The sequence below is a fragment of the Octopus sinensis genome, linkage group LG4 (genome assembly GCF_006345805.1).
Source record: "Octopus sinensis linkage group LG4, ASM634580v1, whole genome shotgun sequence".
NCBI lineage: Eukaryota > Metazoa > Mollusca > Cephalopoda > Octopoda > Octopodidae > Octopus > Octopus sinensis.
Genome location: NC_043000.1, coordinates 156,900,769 through 156,915,398, shown reverse-complemented (window position 1 = coordinate 156,915,398; position 14,630 = coordinate 156,900,769). Strand labels below are relative to the sequence as shown.

Here is a 14,630-nt window from a genome sequence, read left to right as displayed (position 1 = left end):
CACTCACACACACACACACACTCACACACATATACAAACACACACACACACTCACACACTCATACACACACACACACACTCATACACACACACACTCATACACACACACACACACTCATACACACACACTCACACACACACACAAACACACACACACACACATATACAAACACACACACACTCACACACTCATACACACACACACACTCATACACACACACAAACACACACACACACACTCACACACATACACAAACACACACACACTCACACACTCATACACACACACACACACACTCATACACACACACTCATACACACACACTCACACACATACACACATACAAACACACACACACTCACACACACATACACAAACACACACACACACTCACACACATACACAAACACACACACACTCACACACACATACACAAACACACACACTCACACACATACACAAACACACTCACACACATACACATACACACACTCACACACATACACACACACACACAACACACCACACACACACACACGCACGCATGCACACGCGCACGTACACACACTTCTACATATTCATATCTTGCCGACTTAAGCAGGGGTGGAGGAGGAAATTCTAGAAAATACTATGACAGAATATAAAATGATATGTCACCATCCGCTTGAAATAACAAATAACAAAGCTATGTCACCAACACGCAGTAATGATTTCACCATAAGTAATAATAGCAACAGCAGCAGCCACTGATGCTGTTAATCATTACGGTTGTTATGTCAGTCATCAGAGATCTTGCTTTTTTTCATAAAAGCAGCACGGTACATACGAAGCTGGTATTAATGCTTAAAAAACAACAACAGAAATTGTTCAAGGAACGGTGTAATAATGGTTGTATAAAAAGAGAAGACAGAAAAGAGAAGAAAGTGGAAGAAAGAAGACCACTTAACTCTAAGGCAAGTTATGAATTCTCGTATCTCAAGAAGAAACTTTAAGGTAAATGTATGTAATGTATTGGTATTTAATATATATTTCTTTACTACCCACAAGGGGCTAAACATAGAGGGGACAAACAAGGACAAACAAACGGATTAAGACGATTACATCGACCCCAGTGCGTAACTGGTACTTAATCGGCGGAATTTGAACCCAGAACGTAACGGCAGATGAAATACCTATTTCTTTACTACCCACAAGGGGCTAAAGATAGAGGGGACAAACAAAGACAAAAAAACGGATTAAGACGATTACATCGACCCCAGTGCTTAACTGGTACTTAATTTATCGACCCCCGAAAGGATGAAAAGCAAAGTCGACCTCGGCGGAATTTGAACTCAGAACGTAGCGGCAGACGAAATACCTATTTCTTTACTACCCACAAGGGGCTAAACATAGAGGGGACAAACAAGGACAAACAAACGGATTAAGACGATTACATCGACCCCAGTGCTTAACTGGTACTTAATTTATCAACCCCCGAAAGGATGAAAAGCAAAGTCGACCTCGGCGGAATTTGAACTCAGAACGTAGCGGCAGACGAAATACCTATTTCTTTACTACCCACAAGGGGCTAAACATAGAGGGGACAAACAAGGACAAACAAACGGATTAAGACGATTACATCGACCCCAGTGCTTAACTGGTACTTAATTTATCGACCCCCGAAAGGATGAAAAGCAAAGTCGACCTCGGCGGAATTTGAACTCAGAACGTAGCGGCAGACGAAATACCTATTTCTTTACTACCCACAAGGGGCTAAACATAGAGGGGACAAACAAGGACAAACAAACGGATTAAGACGATTACATCGACCCCAGTTCTTAACTGGTACTTAATTTATCGACCCCCGAAAGGATGAAAAGCAAAGTCGACCTCGGCGGAATTTGAACTCAGAACGTAGCGGCAGACGAAATACCTATTTCTTTACTACCCACAAAGGGCTAAACATAGAGGGGACAAACAAGGACAAACAAACGGATTAAGACGATTACATCGACCCCAGTGCGTAACTGGTACTTAATTTATCGACCCCAAAAGGATGAAAGGCAAAGTCGACCTCGGCGGAATTTGAACTCAGAACATAACGGCAGACGAAATACGGCTACGCATTTCACCCGGCATGCTAACGGTTCTGCCAGCTCGCCGCCCTATTGGTATTTAATATAGAGCTAAGGGCAAGGAGCTGATGGGTTAAATGCTTAACAGTATTTCATCTGCCTTCACGTTCTGAGTTCAAATTCTGCTGAGGTTGACTTTTCTTTTTATCCTTTTCAGGGTCGATAAAATAAGTATCAGTCGAGCACCAGTGTCGATGAAATCAACTTAGCCCCTTCCTCGAAATTACTGGTCTTGTGCCAAAATTTGGAACCAATATAGGGGCAAAGAGTATTGATTTTGTTGGAGGAGTATAGATGTTTAAATTTTCTCCCATCTCGTTTAATTGTTACATGTTTTATTGGACCCTGGAAAGATGGTAGGCAAAGTAGAGTGTGGGAGCCTTTGATCTCCCTATTCTTTTTTTCTTTTATTCCTTTATTTGTTTCAGTCATTTGACTGCGGCCATGCTGGAGCACCGTCTTTAGTCGAGCAAATCAACCCCAGGACTTATTCTTTGTAAGCCTAGTACTTATTCTATTGGTCCCTTTTGCGGAACCACTAAGTGTCGGGGACATAAACACACCAGCATCCGTTGTCAAGCGATGTTGGGGGGACAAACACAGACACACAAACACACCCACACACACACACACACACATATATATATATATATATATATATATATATGACGGGCTACTTTCAGTTTCCATCTACCAAATCCACTCACAAGGCTTTGGTAAGCCCGAGGCTATAGTAGAAAACATTTGCCCAAGGTTCCACCAATGGGTCTGAACCTGGAACCATGTGGTTGGTAAGCAAGCTACTTACCACACAGCCACTCTTGCGCCTATATTGAATGTATCAGAGCATATACTTATTAACTGCTTCATATATGCTCTTACAAGAATGAAGGAACATTACAAATTCCTGTCTCACTATCTGATATTCGTGTCATCTATCACTTTGAACTTGTATTTGTAAGAAAATGAAAAACAACAATAATAATAGCCAAAAACATGTGATTGTCATATAACAAAATCATTTCCTGTCACTATAAAAATGAGGTCCTACAGATATGTGTAAGAAATAATACTTAACTCAGAGACAAAATGAAGGACCTATAACATGTTAGCTGAGCACCTTAAAGTATTTGCCTCATCTAAATAGTCACATGGTTATATCACATGACTAACATTGTGACTTCTTCCGGCCATATTTATATCCTCTCATTTCACCACTTAATTGATGATAGAAATAAAACCTCAAGGATGGTGGAGTACTTTTTGTTGTTGTGTTTTTTTTATATATATATAATCATTTATTTATCCTGCTTTGAACCAGCTGACTAATGAAACTAGAACTTGATCAAATTTTTAGATGATTAAGCTGAAAGTGCAACAGGATTCCCCAACTGAACAGGACATCAGTCTGTCTTGCACAAGGTATGAGGTCATACAAAAGACCATATATCACCCCTTTAAGTTTTAGGGGCTTCACTAAACTATTTGTCTTGCTGTAGATTATTCACTGTAAATAAGGCTATCAGAGTCTTTTTTCTCTTTCCTCTAAGTTAAACCGTTAGTGTAAGCTATCAGAACACTCATTAATTTTACAGTGCTCCTGCTCTTTGCTGTAGAAAGCTGTTCTGCCAATTCTGTAATAGACACAGCTTGTTACTAAGTGATTTGAAAGCTTAGTAAATTGCAACTTGCCTTGCCATATTTGTTCTGGGTTTCTGTGATCTGAGTTCAAATCTTGCTGGGGTTCAATTTTTGATATTTTTTGGTCGCGGGTGGGTAGAATCAATAAAGCAAAATACCGATCCAGAGAAGTGGACTGGCCAAATTATTAGAGTGTCAACTGAGGTTTCTTGTAGTATCTGTCCTGGTTCCTTGCATTCTTAGTTCTTGGGTGTTAGATTTAATCTGTTGCCCAACACTTCTTTCATGCCTCCAAGGGAAGACAGGTACTAAAATTTAAAGGAGTTATGAGGTCTTTTTTTCTTTATTCATCTTCACAGAAGAGTCATCAGATATTCATAAACCTTGGAGTGATGTACCAGCTGAAACCCTGCCTTATAAACCCTAATTTTATGGAGCCCATCTATGGTAATTAATGTCACATATGGTGCTTGCAACATAACATAGATGTACTGAGGAAGAGTACCCAGTATACTAGCACTGGTGAGTTATACTCAGGCATTCAGGGAGAAACCAGTAGCCCCTTTGGCCTTGATGGTGCTGAGGATGCTGGTTTTATAGACCCTGAAAAAGCTGATGACTAATGACTAAAGAAAATAAATCAGAAATAAAAGGAGACAGGTTCTTATCTAAGATAAGATAGGAATTCTGGGATACATTATTTCATTAAGTGATCATTGTATTTAGCCACAGGTCAGCACTAAATGGTGAAAGGGTATGACCTAGTGACAATAGTGTCACACTCATGATCACAAGATTGTAAGTTCCAATTGTCAGACCAGGCAGTATATTGTTTTCTTGAGCAAAATATTTCATATCATGTTGCTACAGCCCACTTAACTGTAAATGAGTAACCAGCAATAAACTGGCATCTCATGCAGGGAGGAATGTGGTGATCTTGGTCTCTTATACTCCATGGAAACCAACCAGGCAACCAGCCCTAAGAGTCCCAGCACATCAAGGCAGCACTAACTAAGCAGACCTACCACCAAAGATGTACCAGACATCTCATCTTCTGTTTTTCAGATGTAGTGCATCTAGGACTACATTGTCGAATGTATCCTTTATCAGGGTGAGTGACCATCTATGTGCTACCATAGGCTTTTACATGTGTGACACTAAGAAGAGGCTACTATCTTTCACAGGGTCTGTAGTTAGAGATCTTAGTAACTAAACTTGTCGCTCAGATATTTACTTTATATGTCCCTTATATATATATATGACTGCAAAGAAGATTTTGCAAGGGAGGATATGAGTCATAGAATCTCAGCTTGCACGGTCTAATTTTAAAGTCCATGAGGAAAAGAATTTATATATGGAAAACCTTAGCTCTGAGTAGATTAGATTACTGCTCACAGCTTTGATCTCCAAATTCATCCAATAGTTTATGCAATAATTCATAATGTTATTCTTTTGTAAGCCCAGTACTTATTCTATCGGTCTCTTTTGCTGATCTGCTAAGTGACGGGGACGTAAACACACCAGCATCGGTTGTCAAGCAATACAGACACACAAAGACACACACACACACATATATACATATATATACATATATACGACGGGCTTCTTTCAGTTTCCGTCTACCAAATCCACTCACAAGGCATTGGTCGGCCCGAGGCTATAGTAGAAGACAGTTGCCCAAGGTGCCACGCAGTGGGACTGAACCCGGAACCATGTGGTTGGTAAACAAGCTACTTACCACACAGCCACTACTGCACCTATATACACACATACATAGAAGATGTGTTCAAAAAGAATCCAACTTTTAGTGGTTTCAATTAAAGGACTATGGCCATGCTGGAGCACCCTCTTAATTCATTTTCTGTCTATTTTGTTGTTCCTTTATGGCTGGAGTTGGTTATTGATTGAGTTTGTTGCAGGTGATCTTCCCAGAGTGTATCCTTGAATGGTTATATATTACATATATGTGTGTATGTGCATGTGTATGTGTGTGTGTATGTGTATATGTGTGTGTGTGTGTGTAAAAGAAAAAACCTCTGAATGCTATCAATTATCAAACCTGGTATCAGATGCAATAGGTACATTTTATACCTTGGCATAAAAAGCACCATCTGAACGTGGCCGATGCCAGCGCCGCCTTCACTGGCTTCCGTGCCAGTGACACATTAAAAGCACCAACCGATCGTGGCCGATGCCAGACTTCCCTGGCACCTGTGCCGGTGGCATGTATAAAGCACCCACTACACTCGCGGAGTGGTTGCCGTTAGGAAGGGCATACAGCTGTAGAAACACTGCCAGATCAGACTGGAGCCTGGTGCAGCCCCTGGCTTCATAGACCCCAGTTGAACCGTCCAACCCATGCTAACATGGAAAACAGACGTTAAACGATGATGATGATGATGATGATGAGTGTTAAGATTATATTTGCGCATTTTCCAAAAGCATCGATGCTGCAAGATGAATTCACTTGTGAATTGAAACCTCAATGTAGACTTGGTTTACCAAGAGCTTACACCATCACAAGGATCATAATACTACTTTTCAAACACTTGCAATTCATCTAGCTCTATCTTCTCTTTCTGCCTCTTCTAGTGATCTTTTAACCCTTTAAGCATTCAGATTTCTTTGTCAAATGCATTGCTTATTTATTCACAATGTTTTGAATTAATAGGGCATTATTTCAAAGCATCAAACTTTCAATGGCACAGGAGTGGCTGTGTGGTAAGTAGCTTACTTACCAACCACATGGTTCCGAGTTCAGTCCCACTGTGTGGCACCTTGGGCAAGTGTCTTCTACTATTGCTTCAGTCTGACCAAAGCCTTGTGAGTGGATTTGGTAGAAGGAAACTGAAAGAAGCCCGTCGTATATATGTATATATATGTATATATGTGTGTGTGTGTGTCTTTGTGTGTCTTTGTCCCTCCAACATCGCTTGACAACCGATGCTGGTGTGTTTATGTCCCCGTAACTTAGCGGTTCGGCAAAAGAGACCGATAGAATAAGTACTAGGCTTACAAAGAATAAGTCCTGGGGTCGATTTGATCGACTAAAGGCGGTGCTCCAGCATGGTCGCAGTCAATTGATTGAAACAAGTAAAAGATTAAAAGAGTTTATTTTTAAAATGACATTGTAGGGTAGGTGCGAGAGGTTGGATCTGGTCAATTCTAACATAAAACAAGCAGAATATTTGGTGCCAGGTATGGTCGGATTAAATACTAAAGGGCTTAATTCTTCTAAACTGGACAGTATATCAGCGCCACCAAAAACCGACTATCTCATCCATCCTTACTGCTTTCTTTTCAGCTCATCTGTATCTAAACTTTTAAATCTTGCATTGAGAATTTTTACCAAACCCATGCTAGCATGGTAAACGGACGTTAAACGATGATGATATCAAAGATATCTATGCCTTGAATTTACTAAACCATTCCTCACGTAACATGGTTCCAGGTTCAGTCCCACTGCGTGGAACCTTGGGCAAATGTCTTCTACTATAGCCTCGGGCCGACCAAAGCCTTGTGAGTGGATTTGGTAGACGGAAACTGAAAGAAGCCTGTCGTATATATGTATATATATATATATGTGTGTGTGTTTGTGTGTCTGTGTTTGTCCCCCTAGCATTGCTTGACAACCGATGCTGGGGTGTTTATGTCCCCGTACTTAGCGGTTCGGCAAAAAGAGACCGATAGAATAAGTACTGGGCTTACAAAAAGAATAAGTCCCGGGGTCGAGTTGCTCGACTAAAGGCGGTGCTCCAGCATGGCCGCAGTCAAATGACTGAAACAAGTAAAAGAGTAAAAGAGTATAAGTCAAAAGGGAACGACAAAAAGTTACGGGCCTGATTTCTCACGTGCCTAAGTTGAATACAAGACACACATATATTAATATTCGTTTCAGAATATAATTTCAAGGGAAAAATTTCTGTGCCTTCGACTTATTTAATTCCAGACCTACCAAGTATATGTTTGTATAATACCCACTCCCTTTCTGTCAACCTTTGTCCCTCTTTAATGCTTTCCACAATCCCCGTTCAACTTTGTATTTCCTCTCCTCTCCTCACACACCTTCTCACACTCCCTTTACGTTACAACTTTTGCCTTTGTTATCTCTTCTTCTCCTATCCTTCGGCACTCCTTCTCTTCCACAACACCTTAACCGTCTAATTTTTAATCATTGTCTTTCATCGAGCAATACCACACACACACACACAATGTATGTTATACGTTGTGTGTGTGTGTGTGTGTACGTTGTGTGCGCGTGTGTGTACATGTATGTGCGTGTATGCATGTTTGTGCATGTGTGCATTTGTGTGTGTGTGTATGTGTGTAACAATATTTCATTCCTTCTTCCTTTCCCATTTTGCCAATCTTTCCATTTCAAATCTCCACCCGTTCTCTCATATGTTTCCTCTACGTATTTTTAACTATATTTATTCCTTACTTTGTCATTATCTTCTGCTCTCTCTCTCTCTATCTATCTGTCTTTCTCAGAATGTTCTTCTTTCTCTCTCTCTACCTATCTATCTGTCTATCTCTATCTGCTTGTATCTCCTTCTATCTTTTCCTCTCTCTCTCTTTCTCTCCCACGTTCTCTCAATTTCCAACGTAATTTTTCACCCATATTCATAATTTCTATCTCTCTACATTGTCTCTCTTTTCCATTGCGCAGTACCGCTTATCTCTCTGCCTTTCCCTCCAAATACATCTCTCTCTTATTCTCTTTTCACTAGTTTTCCCTTTCTTCCTCAATTTCACAAACACTCTATCATTGCGCAATAACATTTTATCCGTCTCTCTCTCTTTCCATTAAACATCATATCTTCCTAATACTTTTTTTCCTCTCTTCTCTCACTCCCTTGTTTTATCGTTATTCTGTTCCTCTCTGCCTATCCTTTATGACTCTATTAGTCTCTTTCACACACACCTTCTTATCCCTCCTTATTTACTACGCAATCACACGCACATGTCTAATCACATCATACAGTCATACATAAATGTTAGGTTATAACAAGAGTTTCTAAAAATAACCAAGTCGACACAGCTGCAAAATAGTCCCTAATAGAAAACAAACTATTCGGTTCATATAAACATTTACTGTCTGTATTTTTTATAATTCACACACGAAATTCTATAAGAAATTAAGAAAATTTCAAGAAACCTCGAGTAAACGACTACATTTATATTTCGTACCAGAAACATAGCGACTTAGATACAGAGACCGCGACAACCATTTGTGTGTTTTTAGTTTATTTTTCTACGGCGTATTAATTAGAGATTTCTTTCGTTGTCTACAGCTCATTGGCTGACAGCGAGCGTCGACCGAATAACCGCCCACTCTCGATAGTGATTCGGTCTCATATATATAAGAGCCTCGCGCCTGATTATTTTAGTCACTGTGGGTGCCCGCTAGCAGTGGATTCCAGTGTTGAGTGTTCCGTCGTGAAGGGGTGTCGTGTCTAGTAACACGCCCCTCCCTGTCCTGGAAGTACTTTGTTTAGGGGTTGAAGAAAAACAAAGAAAGTGGTTACAACACGAGGAGACTCCCCCTACAGTCACAAAGGAACATATATTTTTTCGTTGTTACAATCAATTGGATATATAATATACAGTATATATATTTCATTGAATAATCAGCTGCTTTTTAAGACAGCTGTAAATAATATAAGATATATTTTATATATCTTTTGTACACATAAAAACTATTACATGAGTATTCTCATACATATAATTTACACAATCTTCTGTAAATTATATATTTATACATTGTTTCATTATTGTTTTGAATCATTAACAAATTAAGTAAAAAAAAAAAAAACGAAAACAATTACGGGATATATTTACAAGTTTATACGGATGAAAGAAACTATTATTATTATTGATCAACTGTTAAAACAAGAGTTTTCTAGCACCTTAGTATCATCGTCTTAAAAGCAACCACCTGCGACTTAATTACGAGATCTAAAGCGATCTCATGCAAAATCGGACGCCTCATTAATAGGTAAAAACCATTATTTCAACACCACATGACACTGACTAACAAACTGTTTTAATTATTTCATTTGTGGATAAAATATATGAATATGTATACGTAAAATTATCTTAGTATTTTTTTATTGTATATATGTACATAGTTGTATTATATGTAACCTAACACCTTTACTGTGAAGGTTACACTAGTCTGTTCATATATATATATATATATATGTATATATACATATAAACTCTATGTCTGTGATTGTTTTATAATTATTTGATTCTACATACCTCTGTCCGCTGCCAAAATGAATCCCATAGAATACAAAATGTGGCGAAAACTGGTGTTGTTTTGGCTGATGGCTAACAGTTAACATAGTTTTTTTAAGAGTCATAATGGAATCGTACACAGAGAAAGCCACTACCGCCACTGCCAGTACCAAGACCGCAACATCTGCTAGAATTAACACTGTACAAAAGATGAATGCCATAATGATTATTGCAGCTGCATCTATGAAATCTATGCCTTGATGTCTCTTAGCCACCACCTTTAATTATTCGCACCTATTGCATTTGTATTCTAATAGTAACCTTAATCTTTTTTGTATTAGTTTCCAATCCACTCAACAGCTTGTTGCTTACCCTATTTCAGTAATAGTTTGAATAATTCATTACATACTTAGTACCTTTTAATTACCTTTCGAAATACCAGACATATCTGAGACAAACTTTTTTCATATGTTATAAGAACTACATATACACTGGTGGTACATAGACTCCTAATGTATAAGATATAGATAGTGATATGTTCAAACACACCTTTATACATAAATATTAAATATCTTTATATAAATATATATAAAATTTATTTATTGAATCAAGTTATGAGCCAAATTGAGAAAACAGTATTTTGTTAAAGGATCTGTATATAAAAATATTCAGAGGAGACACAAAAGGGCATTTAAATAGTGTAAAAGTTAAGACAAGCGGCACAATTATTTGGCATTGTTATAGCTATTTCTCATGTTCAAGTCATTAACGTCATCAAGAGCATTATATCATCATCATCATCATTGTTGATATCACCATCATTTAACTCTGGATACCACGAGGGCAGCAACCTTACATTCCAATCGACAATCTGACGAAACTTTCATTTGCGTTGTATCATAGATGAAAATAGTGCAGGAATCTTTAGCAATACAATAATAATAATTAATTAATAAACTGTCCGTTATTCCGACAAGCTGCTGTTTGTAAACAGTAAAACCTAGATATCCCTTGATTTACATCATCTTTAACTCGCCACGTATCAAGTGCAGATTTTTCTTTTGTAAATACACACACACACACATGTATATATAATAAACTGTTATAAATCTTTGTATTATATACATACTTAATTTATATTTCTTCTCTGTCTATATATATATTTATTTATATATAGACAGTCACATCCTCATTCAACTTGCTACCTTATTTTCTGGCAAAACTTTGTTCACGGTTATTTATAAAGGGAGATCTTCGCGTGGTCCTATCTATGACTGACTCCTTCAGTTTGCACTGCACCCCTATGAGTGGGTTCTCTCGATCCCGCCCTAGAACACCGTCATATTATGCATCCCCTCGGGAGGAAAAAACTGCCGAGGTTGTGGATCCCACACCGGCGACTAACCCGGGTAATCTTAGTCCCGACTTACAACCATCATACACACCGGACTTTCCTAAGGCCTGCGGGAACTTACAACTGGAAAAATATACTCTCATAGAACTGCGTGAATATAAAGACCGGAATGTTTACAAGGCACACAACACACATACCAACAGAGAATCCATTTGTAAAGTAAGTGCATAATTTTACCTAAAAGTTATTTTTTTCACGAAGATGACCTGGTGTTATTTTCTTTTTGTCGGGTGTTTCATGAAAGTTGACTGTAATTGTCTCGCGTAATTTATTATATATGTTGATTCGGAGCTCTAGAAATTATAAGCATTTTCAATTGGGTTTGTTAACCTGTATTTTACTTTTCTCATCTGTATCTCATTTAAAAAAAAAAATTTAATTATTGTCTACAAGAATTTTAAGATATTTCTTAGACTCCTCCGATTTTCAGTTCTCCGTAGTTAGGTACCAAGTCTGATATTTCCGTTTGTGATATAAGGACATGATTAGTCAGACTGTGTAAGCCTGTGACACTAGTTTCTATGTATGACTACTAATAAAATATTTGAATGTTTACGTGGTAGCTCGAATTATGCCCCGCCTTGAGTAACATTCTCGGTAAGTGACCTCGCTACATTTCAGAATGAACAGCGGGATTAAAATACCACAAGTTATATATGTATATGGACCTTAGTGCTAAAAGTGTCCAAGTCATAGATTTTCGTGTGATTTTGGTAGTTTAAGAACTGGGGTTTTCTTGCGAAGAGAGTACGTTGGTGTCTACAACGATTACTAAATTTAATAGTTAAATTTCTTAATCATTCAAGAAATGACGCAGTTAAATCATATTTGCAGATGATTCGTGTGTTGGAGATCACAAGTTAGACATAAAGAACATTTCGTTTGTTTCAAATGGATGTATATATAGATCGGGGTAAAGGCTGTCTTTTAGTGAGCCCGAGGAAATTATTGTCGAGTGCCCCAATTAACGACCTCGTGGTGCTGCTTTATGGCAAACTGGCTAATATTTTATTTTGCCTTACTCAAAAAGGAGCTACGATTGGGTTTCACTAAAGTAGTTTTTTAACTAATGAATAGACAAAGCGAAACAAAAGTCCTCTATGTTAAATGGCGAGAAACATTTCAGCAAATGTTTACTTTCTAATCGACCCTGCTATATGCTACCTCTAGATATGCTTACATTTGCGCAAATAGATTTGGCAGATAACCTCTTCGTAGTTGCTTGACAAGCTAGAAACAGCTAAATTTTCTTCAAAATTAAACCCTGCCATCCTACAAAAGTAAGAACATACTGAACAACGTAATCTTAAAAAGAAAATGGGATGGTCACGGGTGAAGCACCTTTAATCATAGGGTCCTCAATCAGAGTTGATTTAGGGGCTGTGCGTCAAGAAACGTCTTTTCGTGTTTTTTTTTTGTTTTGTTTTGTTTTTTTGTTAACGTGAGTTATATAAATAGAAAAATGGGCGATCCTTCGATATTGGTATCTGGAATGTCGGTGTGAGGAGACGCCGTCATTCCCCTCTTTTTTCAGCCTAGCCTTTTTATGTATGTCACGAGGGAAGGTCGTGTGGGTGAATGACGTCGTGTATCAATACCGAAAGGATTGCGAAATGTCTGTTCAGTGACTTCATTGTAGCGAAATGGAATAAGAAAGCCCAGTTTAGTTATATATACGGGTGTACTCTCAATATATAACAAATACTAAAAAGCGGTAGTCGGCTTTACTGCGTAGTAACGGCGAATAAAAAAACTTGAGTTTCATTCAATGATTAAATGAAAGAGTGTGTGGTGTGAGGTAGATCAGCAGGCAAAACTGTTGAATGCCTTCCTCCTAGCTCCAACTCCACTCACAAGACGAGCTGGTTACTAGCTCCACCAGTATTTATATATTGCGTCATCGGTGACTTGGTTGTTGCTCGGTGTGTGTGTACGAATCACTCACTGGTTGGTCAATATCGTTATCCTGGCTCTATTGCAGAAGAAACGAGCATATTAGCAGAATGGGTAGAGCAATAGTCAATGACAGCCCTTGGTGTGTGTTCTGAGTTCAAATCCGGCTAAGATCTTTTTTTGCTTTTTTCTTTTCGTTCTTCCGGGGGTCGATAAAATAAAGTATCAACCGAGTTTGTAAGGTTGATGTAATTGAGTATATACTATATAAAAGTATCTAAGGCTTTGTACCAAGAAACCGATAATATAGTTGGGTTTTTTTTTATCATTCTACAACGAAAGTAATATCAGATGTGGAAGTTCGACTTGTACTTTATCACAACTTAAAATTATGGCCTGGTGCTTATTTATAAGTGTGTAAATATATTTCGTTTGTAATTGCATTTTCATTCTTGAAAAAAAAAAAAACTAAAATAAAATAAAAAGTTCTTCAGAAAGTGTGATAGTACAATACTAATATTTAGTTATTAAATACTCTCATTATTTTTCTGATATTCTGCAATAGAGCAGATAGTGATTTTTCTTAAGATTGTGTGTTATAGATCGAAAGGTGAGGGTTGTATACCGTAGTGAACTCATTTGGTTATTTGGTGGATATTGTGCGTACGTTGATGAGCTTAATAACTAAAAAGAGGAGGTGGAACAGATTGTGCTGTGTGAGTGAGCATCATAACCTAGTTACGGACTGGGTGTGTATTTTAATGTAGAAACAGACAATACAGGTAGTTTCTAGAGACATCGAAGGGAAATAACTGAAATAGTGACAGAGGGTGTGTCTTTGGGAAAAAGTAATGGCGTAAGGTGAATGGATATAAAGTCACAATTTGGTCAAACTAAGGGTTTGACCCGGTCATAAAAACAAAACAAAAAAATTGGCTTTGAAGAAAAAGTTACATGGAAACTGTCGCATTTCATTTATGAATTATACAGTCGTTTAATTAAATTTTTAGCAGTTTATTACCTGATAATATATAATGACTATTTAATGATAAGGCAATTTATTTCATAATATACTACTTCAGAAGGAAACAAATTCACGTTTTATTCATTATCTTAAATGAAATATTGTAAAATTATTTTTTGTGACTTTTTTCCTGTAATTTTTTTTTTCTTTGATTTTTTTCCTATATGTGGTGTAAGAAGTGTGTTAGATGGGATTTGTGACCGAGTTTCAAAGAGCTGTATTAGTCAGGGTTGTCGCTAAACAGTTTTGTCATTTATACTGAGTTGGAATTACACATTAAAGAAAGAAAAACTTCAATTA

General features: G+C 37.8%; 1 protein-coding gene across 3 annotated transcripts in view; it reads left to right on the top strand.

Moving 5' to 3' along the window:
- Positions 1–825: 825 nt before the first annotated feature.
- The window catches only part of LOC115211125 (tribbles homolog 2), a 36,656-nt gene continuing 22,851 nt past the window's right edge, over positions 826–14,630 (top strand). The window contains exon 1 of one of the 3 annotated variants that reach the window (XM_036502603.1): positions 826–954. In XM_036502603.1, coding sequence (XP_036358496.1) covers positions 841–954 — 114 coding nt within the window. In that variant the 5' untranslated portion in view covers positions 826–840. Of the gene's footprint in view, positions 995–9,132; positions 11,573–14,630 lie in introns of those variants that run through there. The other 2 variants (XM_036502605.1, XM_029780061.2) reach the window with 2 other exon arrangements.